Genomic DNA, 12537 nt, shown 5'->3' with positions numbered 1-12537 from the left:
GAGGCTGAAGCTGCGGTTTCTAAGTCTCTCAGGGCCCTCAAAGAAACACAGGCTCACTTCATGTGTTTTAAGTTTTTTTTGTTTTGTTTTTTTTTCTTTAAACAGTCTGGTCCCTGATGGGGCCTCTCCACCACCCCTCTCCAGTTTGGCTACAGTTCTGAACGTCTCTCGATTTTGAGCAGCTCCACCTCAAACACCAAGGTTGCACCACCTGCAGGGGAGAGGTGGGAGCAGAATGAGAACTAGGGCCACCCGGAGATGGTATGGATGCAGCAGATGGGGAGGGGGGCAGAAAGGTCTATTACCTGGAATCTTTGGGGGAGCTCCCCGCTCTCCATACCCTGCCAAGATAACACAAAGAAACAGAATGAGCTGTGGCCAGGCAGAGTGAGGTGTTCCGCAGACATCCAGGCTGAAGCTAAGCCTCTACCCATTCTAGCACTAGGCCAGAAATGGAGATGGGAAAAAAAAACAAGGGGAAGTTAGTCGCTCAGTCATGTCTGACTCTGAGATCCCATGAACCGTACCCTGCCAGGCTCCTCTGTCCATGAAATTCTCCAGGCAAGAATACTGGAGAGGGTTGCCAATTCCTTCTCCAGGGGATCTTCCCAACCCAGGGACTGAACCTGGATCTCCTGCATTGCAGGCATCTTCTTTACCATTTGAGCCACCAGGGAGATGGGAGGGGGCTTGCTAAAAGTCAGAGAGTTGGCACCAGAGCCAAGTGTCCCAATGGTCTTGCCCTGTCCTCATTGCTAGACAAGGCTAGACTTGGAAGTGGCATGGATTGAATGAATTGAGTGGAGATGGATGCAGAGACTAAATCAGCCTTCACCCTTACATGGATAATACACCCTGAACTCCCTATCCCCACTCCGAAAGAGCCTCTTACCCAGCTCTGATGGAATCACCAGCTTCCGCTTTTCCCCCTCACACATCCTGCAGGACAACACATGTTCAGCATGTGGCTACAACCAGGCTTCTTGCTCCCTCCCCCCATCCCTGGGGCTTGCCTCCCACAGTTTACCTCCTGGACCACAGCCATGGCCCCACGACTCACCCTAGCAGCCCCTGGTCCCAGCCCTTGATGACCTGGCCTGTGCCCAAGGAGAAGACAAAGGGCTGGTTCTGGGGCAGGCTGCTGTCAAACTCTGTTCCATCTTCTAGCTTCCCCTGTGAGACCATGGGAAGGCCAGTGAGGAGGGGGGTCTGCTCTGACACCCCCACCCCCAGTGCTCTTCCCATCAAGGTGGCACCCCACAGCATTGGTGGCCATAGTCCCAGCAGGAGACAGAACGTTGGGCAGCTCACAGTACACTGTCACTGCTTGCTGATGCCAACCTGGGAGTAGACAGTGAAGAGCAAGACAGAACCATGCAGAGTAGATGAGAAGACTTGCCCAAGAGATCCACCTTTTGGCAGAGAAACCTGGCTCCCGGTTCCTTTCATGTCCCCAAAAGCCCCGCCCCCAAAGCTCCACCCCTTCACCCACCGTATAGTGCATGTGCAGGACGTCCCCTTTCCGCGATTTGATGGGACAGTGGTCTACCCGTTTCTTGACTCCGATCTGCAGCTTCCGTTTGCCCTCGGTCCCTGTGGCCGTGACCAGGGCGCTCAGGCAGATGGACAGTACTGTCAAGACCCAGCTCAGCCTCATCTCTCTGTGGGAACAGACCCCGACCAACCAACCGGGGGAGAGGAACGGGAGGGCATGGAATACCGGCAGGTACCGGGAGGATTCCACCCCACCGTGGACCCTGCCTGCCCCTGGGGATCCCCTTGTTCGGGATCACCGCCCCCTCCCCCAGGCTCCACGGCCACACTTACCAGTCCAGTGAGAAGGGGGCTTGCCCGAGGACCCCAGCAGGGGGGAGAGGGGGTCAGGGGAGGCCACAGCAGCCAGGGTCCCGCCCCTTTGCTCACCCCCTGCCCTTCCGTCCCTCCCGGTCCCCAGCTCTCCTCTTCAATTCCCACCCGTCCCCTTCCGCAAAGTCCAGACCCTATCTGGCTGCAGAGCGGTTGCCCCGACCGGGCGACCCCATTCACGCCACACCCAGTTGCCTCCCGCCCAGCACACCCACACATCCGCGGCTGCCGCAGGGGGTCGGCCCCGAGGCACCCACACGTCGACACTGGGTGGCTCCGAGGAGCCCTTGTCCTCCGGGGGTACCCCCCAGGCTGGCCCTGTGCCTCCGCCCGAGGCGCCGCCCCAACTCTGAGCCCTCGGGGGTCTGCGGGGCACCCAGACTGGTCCCGTGTCGGGTGGCCGCCGAGCCCGCTCCACCCACACCACCTCTCCCGGGGGAGTTCTAGGCCTACCGCGTCCCCAGGCACGGCCACCGCGGAGACCGCCCCCGCGTGGACGCCCCGGGCCATTACCTGGGCCTACCCCTTCGCTAGGCTCCTTAACCCCACCTTTTAGTGGGCGTGGTTCCGCCCCCGACCCTGTATCCCCGCCCCCGACAGAATTAGACCCCTTTTCCTGGACCGTAGCCGCGCCACTCACCGGCTGAAGCCCCGCCCCCAGCGCCTGGGTTCCTTCCTCCTCGGCCTCCAAACCCGAGGCTCCTCCTTCCGCCTCTTCTAGCTCCTCCTCCAAGGGCCAGTCTCCACCCCGCACCGGTCCTAGCCCCGCCTCCAGGCCTCGAGCTCCGCCTCCCACCGGCGCCAGTTGAGAAGTTCCACCCGTTGCCGTTCGACTTCCCGCCCCAACTCCCGGAGTCCCGCCCCTTGAGGCGTGAGAACCCTCCCCCTGCGGCATCCCAGGACAGCTCGGACCCCCCAACAGTCAATTTCCTCGTGACCTATCCCTCGTTGACACTCGGAGCCCCAGCCCGCTCCTGCCCCGCCTGATCCAGCCTTCCCTCTTGTACCCCGGCTCCCCCCAGCCCGGGCTGTGGCCCCCGCTCACCTCCTCGCCGCGCCCCCGGAGTCAACCCCAGTCGTGCCGCCGTCTCTGCGCAGGCGCGTCATCGTCGCCACCAGACCTGGCCACGCAGCCCGCCCTCATTGGACCGTGCAAAACCCGCGGCCAGACGCCCACTGGGGTGGTTTCTTCCCTAGCCACGCCCCCGCGGCACCATGTGACCTATACGTCACCTCCGGTGGCTTTGTAGTCCTTAAGGTGAGGTGAAAGTGACTTCCGAAAGGGCCGAAGGCACTTCCGTTTGAGGTGAAATTAAGGTCAGGCGGGCGCGGGTTCTCGGAGGGGGTCTTGAGACGCCATTTTATGTCGCCCCCAGCTTGACGCTCCTGATTGCCCTTGGGCCTCTCTTCTGACCCACAGTCCTCAGTTGCTGTGGAAAGAGCCTAGCTTCAGAGTGAGCCTTGGGTTTGAATCCTGGGTCTGCCACTCATTGACTGTGTGACCTTGAAGAAGTTTCTTGGCCTGGTGACTCTTGAGCTTGATAACATCGACCTCACAGGGTCCCTGTTGGAGTCCCCCAGTAATGTGCACAGCTAGGCCCACAGCAAATGCGCTTAGCTTTTTTCTCTTCCAGCATCCAGGCCTGCTTCTACCCGGGGCACAATAACCCTGAGTCATGACTGTAACGGTCTGGCTGGGTCCGTTCCCCATCCAGACTTATTTCCAGTCACTTCAGCACCCAGGAAGAAACGTGTGTGCTTAGTCGCTCAGTCGTGTCCGACTCTGTGACCCCATGGACTATAGCCCTCCAGGCTCCTCTGTCCATGGGATTTCCCAGGCAAGAATAGTGGAGTGGGTTGCCATTTCCTACTTCAGGGGATCAAACCTGCATCTCCTGCATTGGCAGGTGGATTCTTTTTCACTGATACACCTGGAAGGTTCCACCAAAGTAATGAACCTGCAGTTGTGCTTAGTCGCTCAGTCGTGTCCAACTCTTTGACCTCATGGACTGCAGCCCGCCAGGCTCCTCTGTCCATGGGGATTCTCCAGGCAAGAACACTGGAGTGGGTTGCCATGCCCTCCTCCAGGGGATCTTACCAACCCAGGGATTGAACCCAGGTCTCTCACATTGCAGGCAGACTGAGCCTGCAATTGAGAGGCAGCAAAACCTAAGTTTAATGTTAGGGAGATGGATGATCTGAGGCCAAATCCTCAGGTCAATCAGCCTTTCTGAGCTTATCTCCTCAGCTGAAGAAAGAAGATAATCCCAACAATGACCTCAGAATTGAGGGCTAGGTGAGAAGGCGCATACAAAGCACATGCTCATTGGACAAGCTAAATGGGTTTGGGAGGTCTCACTCTAATTGAACTTTCACATTTTTGTCAACAGCATAGCTGAGAAAAGGATTTGAAAGTAGCAGTCACTTGTCAGAAACCGTCTCTTCTGGTTTAACGCCACTCTTGGTTTGGGCCTAACAAGATCACTACCCCTTCCTCTATGACTTCAGAGAAGGCCTCCATTAGGTAGCTGCTTTGGGGTAAACCCTGCCCTGAATGTTCTGCCTTGGTGGGGCAAAGTACTTGGTGGCCAAGGTTGCCTTTCAGCTCACCCCCTCCCCTCACCACTGAGCCCCAGGGGCACTAGAGGGTGCAGGGGGAAAGCTGACCACTGAGTTTGGGCTGGGTCACATAAAGGTCAGGAGAGTACCAAGTAGAGCATGGGGAGGGGAGCCCAAGTTGCAAGGGAGGCGAGAGTGAAGACTGCAGTTGAAAAACTATGGAGTTAAGCTACATGAAGCAAAAAGTTGCAAACACAGAGTGTAGCCTGGCAGGGAAGATGAGTGTTCTTTTCTATTACATGACTCTTAGCTTTCTTGGCACCCAAGGGCCCAGACCACAGTGATCATCTGCTCCCTCTGTGTGCACATGTGAGGCTCAGGAAGAGGGGTAGTGACAGCCGAGGGCATTTGGCAGAGGTGAGTCCCGCCTCAAGCTCACTGGCCATCTCCTTCCAGAAAGGAACCCTTGTGATGGACACGGGCAGGACCCATTAGCGCAACATGAAAGTGAAGAATGCACGATTCTGGCACTGTGACTGGTTGTGGGAGGTCTTTGGACCTCATCTCCAAGCTCCGTGTCTAGGAGGCAGTACAACGCAGACGTTGATGTCCAAACCAGCCAGCCTGGACAGTGACAGACAGTGACACAGGCAGGGACAGTTCCTTCCATCTCTTTTATCAGGACTGGGGTTCACAGTTCCTGCGCTGAAGCCCAACTCCCACATTTTTGTAGAGGATCGGGGTCTTCTCAGTGAGGGGACAGAGGAGCCAGCTGTTAGATGCTCACTTGTACAAGGTGGTTAAAATCTGAGTCGGGACCCCATTCTCTTCCAGGTTGGTATGTGACCCCTCTTGGTCTCCTCATCCAACTCTCTCCACGTTGTTGGATGGCAGCCTTGGAGAGACAAGGGGCAGCTGGAAGGCCCTCCGAGAGGCCCAGGTCCCGGAGGAGCTTCTGCCCAGGCCGAGGTCTTGGGGACGGGACGGTTCTCACCAGGCTGCCCCCTGCCCTCTCTGGGGGAGGGCTGTGAGGCTAGGGGCTCCACTGAGTCTGAAAAGCAGTTAGTCACCTTCGCAGCTTCTGGCACCTGAGAAGGGAAGAAGGGGTCTGTTCACGCTGGCCCCGAGGCTCAGCCCCTGTTTCTCTAGACGCACCCACTTATTACCTTCTGTGAACCCCATTCTCCCCTAACACTCCTGGGAAGCCCCAGCTGGCCCGGCCCACACAATGCCACCCCATGACCCCGCTGTGGAAGGGAGGGGTGTTGAGAAGCGCCTTGGACGAGGGTGGACCAGGGTTCCACTACATCTCCTGGCCTGCAGGAGCCCGTAAGGTAGAACATCAACATCTACCATAGGCGTTTCTGAGACGGTTCAGAGCTGGAAGGCTGTCTTTCCATTGCACTCCTGGTGATGTCACCTCTTCCAGGATGTCTCTAGCCTCTCAAAGATGATGTCAGGTACTGCTTACCGCAGCCCTTGACATCCTCTGTTGGCATCGTGTGTCTGACTCCCACATTAGAACAGGAGCCTTGTTTTTGCTGACCCCAGTGCCAACTAGGTGCTGGGTCAATATTTGTTCAACCCAGTCAAAGCTTCCCTTTCCCTGGCTCTTCTCCTACCGGCTGGCTCACCTGGACCTGCTCCAGGAAGGGCCTGGACACCACTCCCAACTCCTCACCTGCAGGTGTCTGGGTTGAGCTCTAAGCCCCGCCCTTGACAACGGAGGAAGCTGCGGCGTCGGCAGCGGCAGCGGCAGGTCCGGGGGTCAGGGCGCTGGCGGCGCTGGGGGCAGCGTGGGCAGAGGGGCCTGGGGCTGGAGTGGGATGGGTGATGTCAGCTGGGGAGGGTGCTCCAGGGGCAGGGTCCCAGCCCGGAACAGAGCGGGGCTGGGGACGGTGGTGGGGAGTGGAAGCCCTAGGAGGAGAAGCAACATGTCTCGGGTGGGAAGGAAGTCTTCCCAGGGGCTGGGGTCAGGGAAGAGCACAGAGTCTTGGGGAGCAGAGAAAAAGGGGAGGAAGGTGGGGACAGGCCGGGGAGGAGAAGGAGGGGAGGGGACCACAGCTCCCTGACACACCCTAACACCCCCTGCCCCAGCCACATGTGACTTTCTGGGCACTAAGCCTGGGCTCCAACCCCACCCCAGCAAGAGCCCAGGACTCACCTGTCTGGCTTCACAGCACTCGCTCGTTTTTTTGGTCTGAAAAGTAAGAGAGACGGACAGAGACAAGGACAGAGAGGATCAGGAAGCCAAGCATTCTCCACTCTCTTGCCCTCGATCCCAGGCCTGCCCCGCTCTACCCTTGGAAACCTTGTCCCCACTGCGGTGTACCGCCACACCCAGCACCCCCTAAGACTGATCTCTGCGAACTCCGAGGTGGGGCCTCACTGGCACCTGCATTCACACTGGCTGTGTTCTTCCAGGGACATCTCCCCCAGCTGACTGCTTGGGTACTGGATCATGAGGATCTGGGCTCAGGAGAACAGGGAAAGACACAGTGAGAGAGACGGGAAGGGGGTGCTCCAGGGCTGGAGGGATGAGAACACCTTGCCCACTGCCCAGGGCTCTGGCCGCCACCCCCTCAGTCCCCAGAATGCCAGCATCCATCCAGGCACACTCCACCTGCCCCCTACCTGCATTCGGACTTGGTGCTGCCCAGTGGGCACGCACTCCAGGCCATCGTCAGGGCAGCAGCCGCCACAGCGCTGCACTGTCACGCAGCTGGGCACCAGTTGCTTGGCCACAGTGCCCATGAGCTCCATGTTCAGGGGCACCACCACCTCCCGCGGCTGGCAGGTGGCACGAGCATACACGTCTATCCATGACACCACTAGGGGCAGATGCATAAGGGTTAAGTCCCCCCAGAGTTTCCTGCAGCTGCCCCCTGGCTCCTCTATCCCTGCATCCAGAAGCTGTTCTTAGTTCCCCCGTCACAGCCACCCTCCACTAGCCCCCGCTTCTGCCCACCCAATCTGTCTTCCTTGCCCTGTTCATCCAGATGCCAGGCATCCCACTGCCTCAATCTGCTCTTCTGTGAAATGGGCAGAATTAAAGAGTTTGCATCTTACAGAGAGGCTGTGATTACACAAGATGAGAAATACATGGAGTCTGCAATCAGGGCTGGAAGCAAATGTTCTGAGCGCCGGCTGGTGCAAAGTTCTGTTACTATTACCTTTCTTCTGGTGACCAGGGGCATCAGGCTGGGAGACGGGGGCCTGTAGGAGAGAAGAAACCTGGACCAAGATGCACTCCAGGAAGGGTTTGGCAATGTCTTTCTCCCCAGGGCTCTGCCCTTGCAGTCAGGAGGCTTCAACTCCCCCCTGACAGTTTTCCAAACTGCTCTGTTCCTGGGGTCACTCTAGCTTTACCTGTCCTCTCCACGCCACCTGGGACCTGCCCCGGCTACTACCCGCCAGGCCCGCTCTGGCAGCAGCCTCGAATCTCCAAGCCTGGAGTCCGGGCTAGTTCTCCAGGCCCCAGATCAGGAAGGGGCACAGTGGGCGCCGAACCGCGTCCGCCAGGCACCGAGGCGGCCCCGCCCCCGGCTGCGCCCAGGGGACGGGGTGGGGCGGGGGAGTGGCCCGGGAGTCTGGCGGGCGGGAGAGGAGGGACTCCTCCCGGGGGATGCCCGGGCTGGGCTCCCGAGACGCCCCCGTGGATCCCCAAGAACCCGCGCCTTCCCACTTCCGCCAACCTTGAGAGAGGGCACGGCGCGCGGGCGGGATGTCGCGGACGCACGTACCTGGGCGGGGGCCAGCTGCAGGAGCACGGCGAGCAGCAGGCGGCGGAGCAGGGGGCTCATGGTGCCCGCGGGGGCCGCGCGCCGGGGGCGCCCGCATCGCCCTAGCCGGGCGGCGCGGGGGGCGGCGGCAGCCAGAGCCCCATGGCGCGGGCCCGAGCGCGGCGGGCGGGGACCGGGTGCGGGGGGCGGCTCCTCCGCGGCCCCCTCCCAAGCCCTGGGCGCAGGCAGCGCAACGCAACGCAGCGGCGGCGGCGGCAGCCGGAGGAGCCGAGCGGGCGGGCGGCCGGTGGTGGTGGCGGGCGGCGGGGACGGCGGGGACGGCGGGGACGGCGGGGGCGGCGGGGGGCCGGGCCCGGGCTGGCGGGCGGGCGGCTCATGTGACCCAGACACGCGCTCCCCACCGGGCCGCGGGGCGGGGGCGGGGCGGGGGAGGGGGGGCGAGGCCGCCGGCGGGGCCCGCCCCCTCCACACACACACACACACACACACACACACGCACGCACGCACGCGCGCGCGCGCACACACACACACACACACACACACACACACACACCCCTCCCGCCGCTGCAGGGGAAAGGGGACGCACCGCCCAGGGGGCCGGGCTCCCGGGTTGCCGCCACCAAAGCCCAGAGGGCGGGGCCGGGGCGGGGGGCGCTGGGCCTGTAGGAGGGAGCCAGACGAGAGCTCTGGGAATCACTTTATTGCACGCGTTTTGGGGCGTGGGGCGTCCCAGAACGGGGCACCCTGCAGGCCCCATCCAAGGAAAGCTCTCCAAGGTGAGCCACTCAGGGGCCTGGGCGCACGATCCCGGGGCCTTGGGGCGGCCCGGGTGGTGACTGCAGCTGCTGCCTCTGCCGCTGCTCCTGCAGGAGCCTGGCTCTGTTGGCCCTGCAGGGAGAGCACCTGGGTGGTCGGGACTGGGATCCTGGGAGGTGGTGCCGGCACAGGGAAGGGAGGGCAGGAAAGAGCTGGGACAGACCTGGCCCGGGCCCGAGTGTCGTTGTAAATGGCTGTGATGATCCGATCCTTCTCATCCATGAAGCTACGATGCAACTGCTCCAGCTTCCTGCAAAGGGGTTACAAAGAACACTGGGACCCCCAGTCTCTGCTGTCCCCCAAGTCTCACTTCCCTCCCCTCCACTCCAGGGTCTCACAGCTTTACACGTGTGGGGACCGCAGCCGAACTGCCAGTGTTAGGTGAGGAGACACAGAGTGGTCGGGACTTGTCCAGGGTCTCATGGCGACCCAGGTCCCTGACTGTCATGACAGCAGCTCTGAACGTCAGAGAGGTCCTTGAAGGAGACTAGAAAGGTTTGTTCTAACTCGATCACTGAACTAGGCACGCTGCTAGCAGTGGGCACCGGCCTTTAGGTGTCTCTACTGTTCAAGCTCAGTGGCATGGCATGCGCGAGAGGGTGGCAGGAATGAATGAGGGCAGTTGCTGGTAAGGCCCAGCTTGACCCATTTCCTTCTTGTGCAGGCTTTCTGGTTGGCTCCAGCACTCTGGTGATCAGCACCAAAGATTTAAATTCAAATGATAAAAAACTGAAATGACATGAGCTCTTAGTGCACAGCTGCCTTTGCCAAGTCAGAAGGGGCTCTGGAGGAGACCCATTTCATGCAGTTCTTAGCTTGGGACACACAAGGGTGCAGGTCACAGGGGTGGCGTGGTTAGGTGGCTGACGCTGGGCTTCGCCCACCCTCCTGCCCCCTGCCCATCGCCCTAGGGAGACACGCACCTGAAGGCGACGTAGTGCAGGCCCATGCCGGCCAGCATGATCAGAAGGCAGTACCCCAGCACTCGCCGGTTGTGTTTGTGCTGCTGCTGCCTGGACTCTGGCCCCTGAGGCCTCACGTTATGAAACTGGGCCCAGTATTGTTCATTGGGGGGTGCCCCAGAACTGCTTGGAGGAAGAAGAAGGGACAGTGTAAGGATGAGCCCATCCACACAGGCCTCCTGGCTCCTGCTCCCCAGCCTTGTCTCACCCCTCCACTCCCCTCATCTCCCTTTTCACGCCCCTTCCCGGGACCCATGAGCTGGGGGCTGGACTACTGTACCTGTGTGCCTGGTGAGCAGACCTGGGGTGGGCTGTGGTTCCTGGAGACTTTGGGGAAGCTGCCGAGCGGAGCTGGTGGTCATAGCTGCGGCGGCTCTGCTCACGGCTCAGCACTTGGTATGCTTCACTCAGCTCCACAAAGCGACTGTGCAGGGCTGGGTTCCCAGGGTCCCGGTCAGGGTGCAGCTGGGGTGGAGCAAGACTCCCCTCATCTCCCTTTCCATGCCCCTTCCCGGGACCCATCCTGATAATGTCCATCCCCAAGGGCTCATGTCATTCCCAGAGGCCCTTCCTGGGGAGTGACCCTCACTCTCAGGCCTGCGCGTCCCTGTAAACCACCACAGAGTCAGGAAGCACAGACTTCTGCCTCCTCCCCTTGTGTAAGTCCTTCCCACCTGCTGCCTGGCTCTCACTGTAAGTCCTGGATCCAGCTTTCTCAAGAGCAGGCAGGCCAAGAGAACCAAGCCCAGCCCATCAGACAGGCCTCCTGGCTCCTGCCCCTCAGCCTTTCCTCCCACAGGGGCAGATGTCTCCCCATGGGGCACCTCCCCCTCCCTGTGAATGCTGAGGGAATCTGCACCAGCCAGAGTGAGCTTCTCAGCTCCATTTCTGAGAATTTGAAGCATACCCCATCTGGCTCAGACTTCCCTTCCCCCTCTCCACTTAAAACCACTTGTACCTCTTTGGACTTGGAGAAGAAAGCTCGTTTAACTTCTTCAGTGCTGGCACCAGGCTGCACCCCCAAGAGTTCATAGTAGTTACTGGGGCCAGACCTGTGGAGAGAGGCCCAATCCTGCCAGGGCTAAGGAAGACACAGGGATACCCCTTCCCTACCCACTTGGGCCACCCTTTGACTCAGCATCCTGGTGCTCAGGGTTGAGCCAGGTACCAAGGATAGTCTCTGTAAATCATCCCTCCCTTTTTGAGTGTTCCAGGTATGGGGCAGTTCAAAATGTCTCCAAGTGTAGTTTTCAGACTCCTTGCATCAGAAACACCTGAAAATTATATTTTGGTTTTGGTTTTGATCATGTTTTTTAAAATAAATTCTTGGGACTTCCCTGGCGGTCCAGTAGCTAAGACTCAGGGCTTCCACCTCAAGGAGCCTGAGTTCCATCCCTGGTCAGGGGAACTAAGATCCCGTATGCCCTGCAGTGCGCCCAAAAGAAAAAAAAAGAAAATTCTTGAGCCCCACCTCATTCCTGCAAATCAGAATCTCCAAGTAGGGCCCAGGAATCTGCAATTTTGTAAGCACACCCCCCCACCACCACGCCGCCCCCCCGCAGCCCTCCTGCGTTATGCACAGTGATGCTTAACAACCACCTGAGTTGTAGGAAGGGCACTGGTTTTGACTTGGGTTCAAATTTTAGATCTGTATGACCTTGGGGGTTATTCCTTAATCTCTGATACTGTGTCTTCAGCAGTGAAAGTGAGAGTAACCCGACAAATCTGTAAGGCGCCTGACACAGAGCTATCCCAGCACCTAGCTCAGCGCCTAGAATTGGGCAGGCCAGCAACAAGAACCTACTGAACGACCGGGCCCGATCCCGGGGACTCGACTCACCGCTGCCGGGCGGCCGCTGCGAAGAACCAAAGGGGAGGGTTGAGGGGCCACAGCCGGCATAGGCGCAGGGGCAGCATGGCGGCAGGCGGGCAGCTGGTGAAAAGAGACCACAAAGAGGAGTGGGATGGGACCCCCTGAATCGGAGGAAATGGGGAGCGGGGGGTGCTGGCCCTGTTTAGATGCGAAGGGAAACTGAAGCAGGCCCGGGGGGCTCAGGGGCGTTTGGAGCCTTTTTGCTGAAGACCAGACCTGTGCTCTGGCCCCGTCCCCGCCTCTGCCCCGTGCGTTCAAGACCCCCCTCCACATTCGTCTCGGTGTCTGGACCACTAGCCCTGGACGCGGAGACCCCCTCCCCACCCTGGGAGTATTGGGGGGCGGGTGCAGGAGGAGCCACACCAAGCCCCGCCCTCGTTGCACTCACGGACTCCGCCGCGGCCGCCGTTTCCTGCTCTTACCCAGGCCCCGCCTCCGCACTCTTATTGGCTTAGCCAGCCAGACACGCCCACAGGCCAGAAGGGGCGTCAGTGCGGCGAAGCCCCTCCCCCGAACGCCCATTGGCCTTTGACGCCTCGCCCAGGCCGGAGGGCTTGCAGAGAGGCGCCGGTGCCCACCCGGGAACCGGCGGGACTGGTCCTGCTCTGAGTGCGGCTTTCAGCTCAACCTCTGTTGTTCACTCCTTCGGACATAGCTGTTACTCCACACTGCACCGAGACGCATTTCACAAAGCAGTTTCCACCCCGTAAAGTGAAGT

General features: G+C 60.1%; 3 protein-coding genes across 16 annotated transcripts; all 3 read right to left on the bottom strand.

Moving 5' to 3' along the window:
• Nucleotides 1-50: 50 nt before the first annotated feature.
• On the bottom strand, nt 51-3071 carry FKBP2 (FKBP prolyl isomerase 2). Of its 8 annotated transcripts, none has more exons than XM_044943651.2 (6): nt 2294-2376; nt 1493-1661; nt 1061-1173; nt 893-939; nt 306-341; nt 52-211 (listed from the first exon to the last, which is right to left on the bottom strand). In XM_044943651.2, the coding sequence occupies exons 1-6, from the start codon at nt 2374-2376 to the stop codon at nt 150-152; spliced, it is 510 nt and encodes a 169-aa protein (XP_044799586.1). In that variant the 3' UTR covers nt 52-149. The 8 variants fall into 8 exon arrangements, with proteins under 8 accessions (XP_025142390.1, XP_044799586.1, XP_006050936.1 ...); XM_006050874.4 differs by lacking the exon at nt 2294-2376 and adding an exon at nt 2912-3070 and having other exon boundaries at nt 53-211; XM_006050878.4 differs by lacking the exon at nt 2294-2376 and adding an exon at nt 2507-2646 and having other exon boundaries at nt 53-211.
• Nucleotides 3072-4687: 1616 nt separating this feature from the next.
• On the bottom strand, nt 4688-8640 carry VEGFB (vascular endothelial growth factor B). 4 transcript variants are annotated; one of them, XR_326845.4, is made up of 8 exons: nt 8169-8640; nt 7599-7641; nt 7060-7256; nt 6821-6894; nt 6590-6625; nt 6107-6241; nt 5420-5513; nt 4688-5320 (listed from the first exon to the last, which is right to left on the bottom strand). XR_326845.4 is itself a non-coding variant. In XM_006050872.4 (7 exons), the coding sequence occupies exons 1-7, from the start codon at nt 8226-8228 to the stop codon at nt 5492-5494; spliced, it is 567 nt and encodes a 188-aa protein (XP_006050934.1). In that variant the 5' UTR covers nt 8229-8636; the 3' UTR covers nt 4688-5491. The 4 variants fall into 4 exon arrangements, 2 of the variants coding, with proteins under 2 accessions (XP_006050934.1, XP_006050933.1); XR_003109648.3 differs by having other exon boundaries at nt 6107-6342; nt 8169-8626; XM_006050872.4 differs by having other exon boundaries at nt 4688-5513; nt 8169-8636.
• Nucleotides 8641-8853: 213 nt separating this feature from the next.
• Nucleotides 8854-12356, bottom strand: DNAJC4 (DnaJ heat shock protein family (Hsp40) member C4). Of its 4 annotated transcripts, none has more exons than XM_006050869.3 (7): nt 12208-12356; nt 11787-11879; nt 10905-10998; nt 10227-10411; nt 9908-10072; nt 9148-9234; nt 8854-9056 (listed from the first exon to the last, which is right to left on the bottom strand). In XM_006050869.3, the coding sequence occupies exons 1-7, from the start codon at nt 12339-12341 to the stop codon at nt 8954-8956; spliced, it is 861 nt and encodes a 286-aa protein (XP_006050931.3). In that variant the 5' UTR covers nt 12342-12356; the 3' UTR covers nt 8854-8953. The 4 variants fall into 4 exon arrangements, with proteins under 4 accessions (XP_006050931.3, XP_006050932.3, XP_044799585.1 ...); XM_006050870.3 differs by having other exon boundaries at nt 9908-10069; XM_044943650.1 differs by having other exon boundaries at nt 12242-12260.
• Between the last annotated feature and the right edge of the window lie 181 nt (nt 12357-12537).

This window comes from Bubalus bubalis, chromosome 5 (genome assembly GCF_019923935.1).
Source record: "Bubalus bubalis isolate 160015118507 breed Murrah chromosome 5, NDDB_SH_1, whole genome shotgun sequence".
NCBI classification, from domain to species: domain Eukaryota; kingdom Metazoa; phylum Chordata; class Mammalia; order Artiodactyla; family Bovidae; genus Bubalus; species Bubalus bubalis.
The sequence above is the reverse complement of the archived record's forward strand: the minus strand, read 5'-3'. Positions and strand labels throughout refer to the sequence as shown.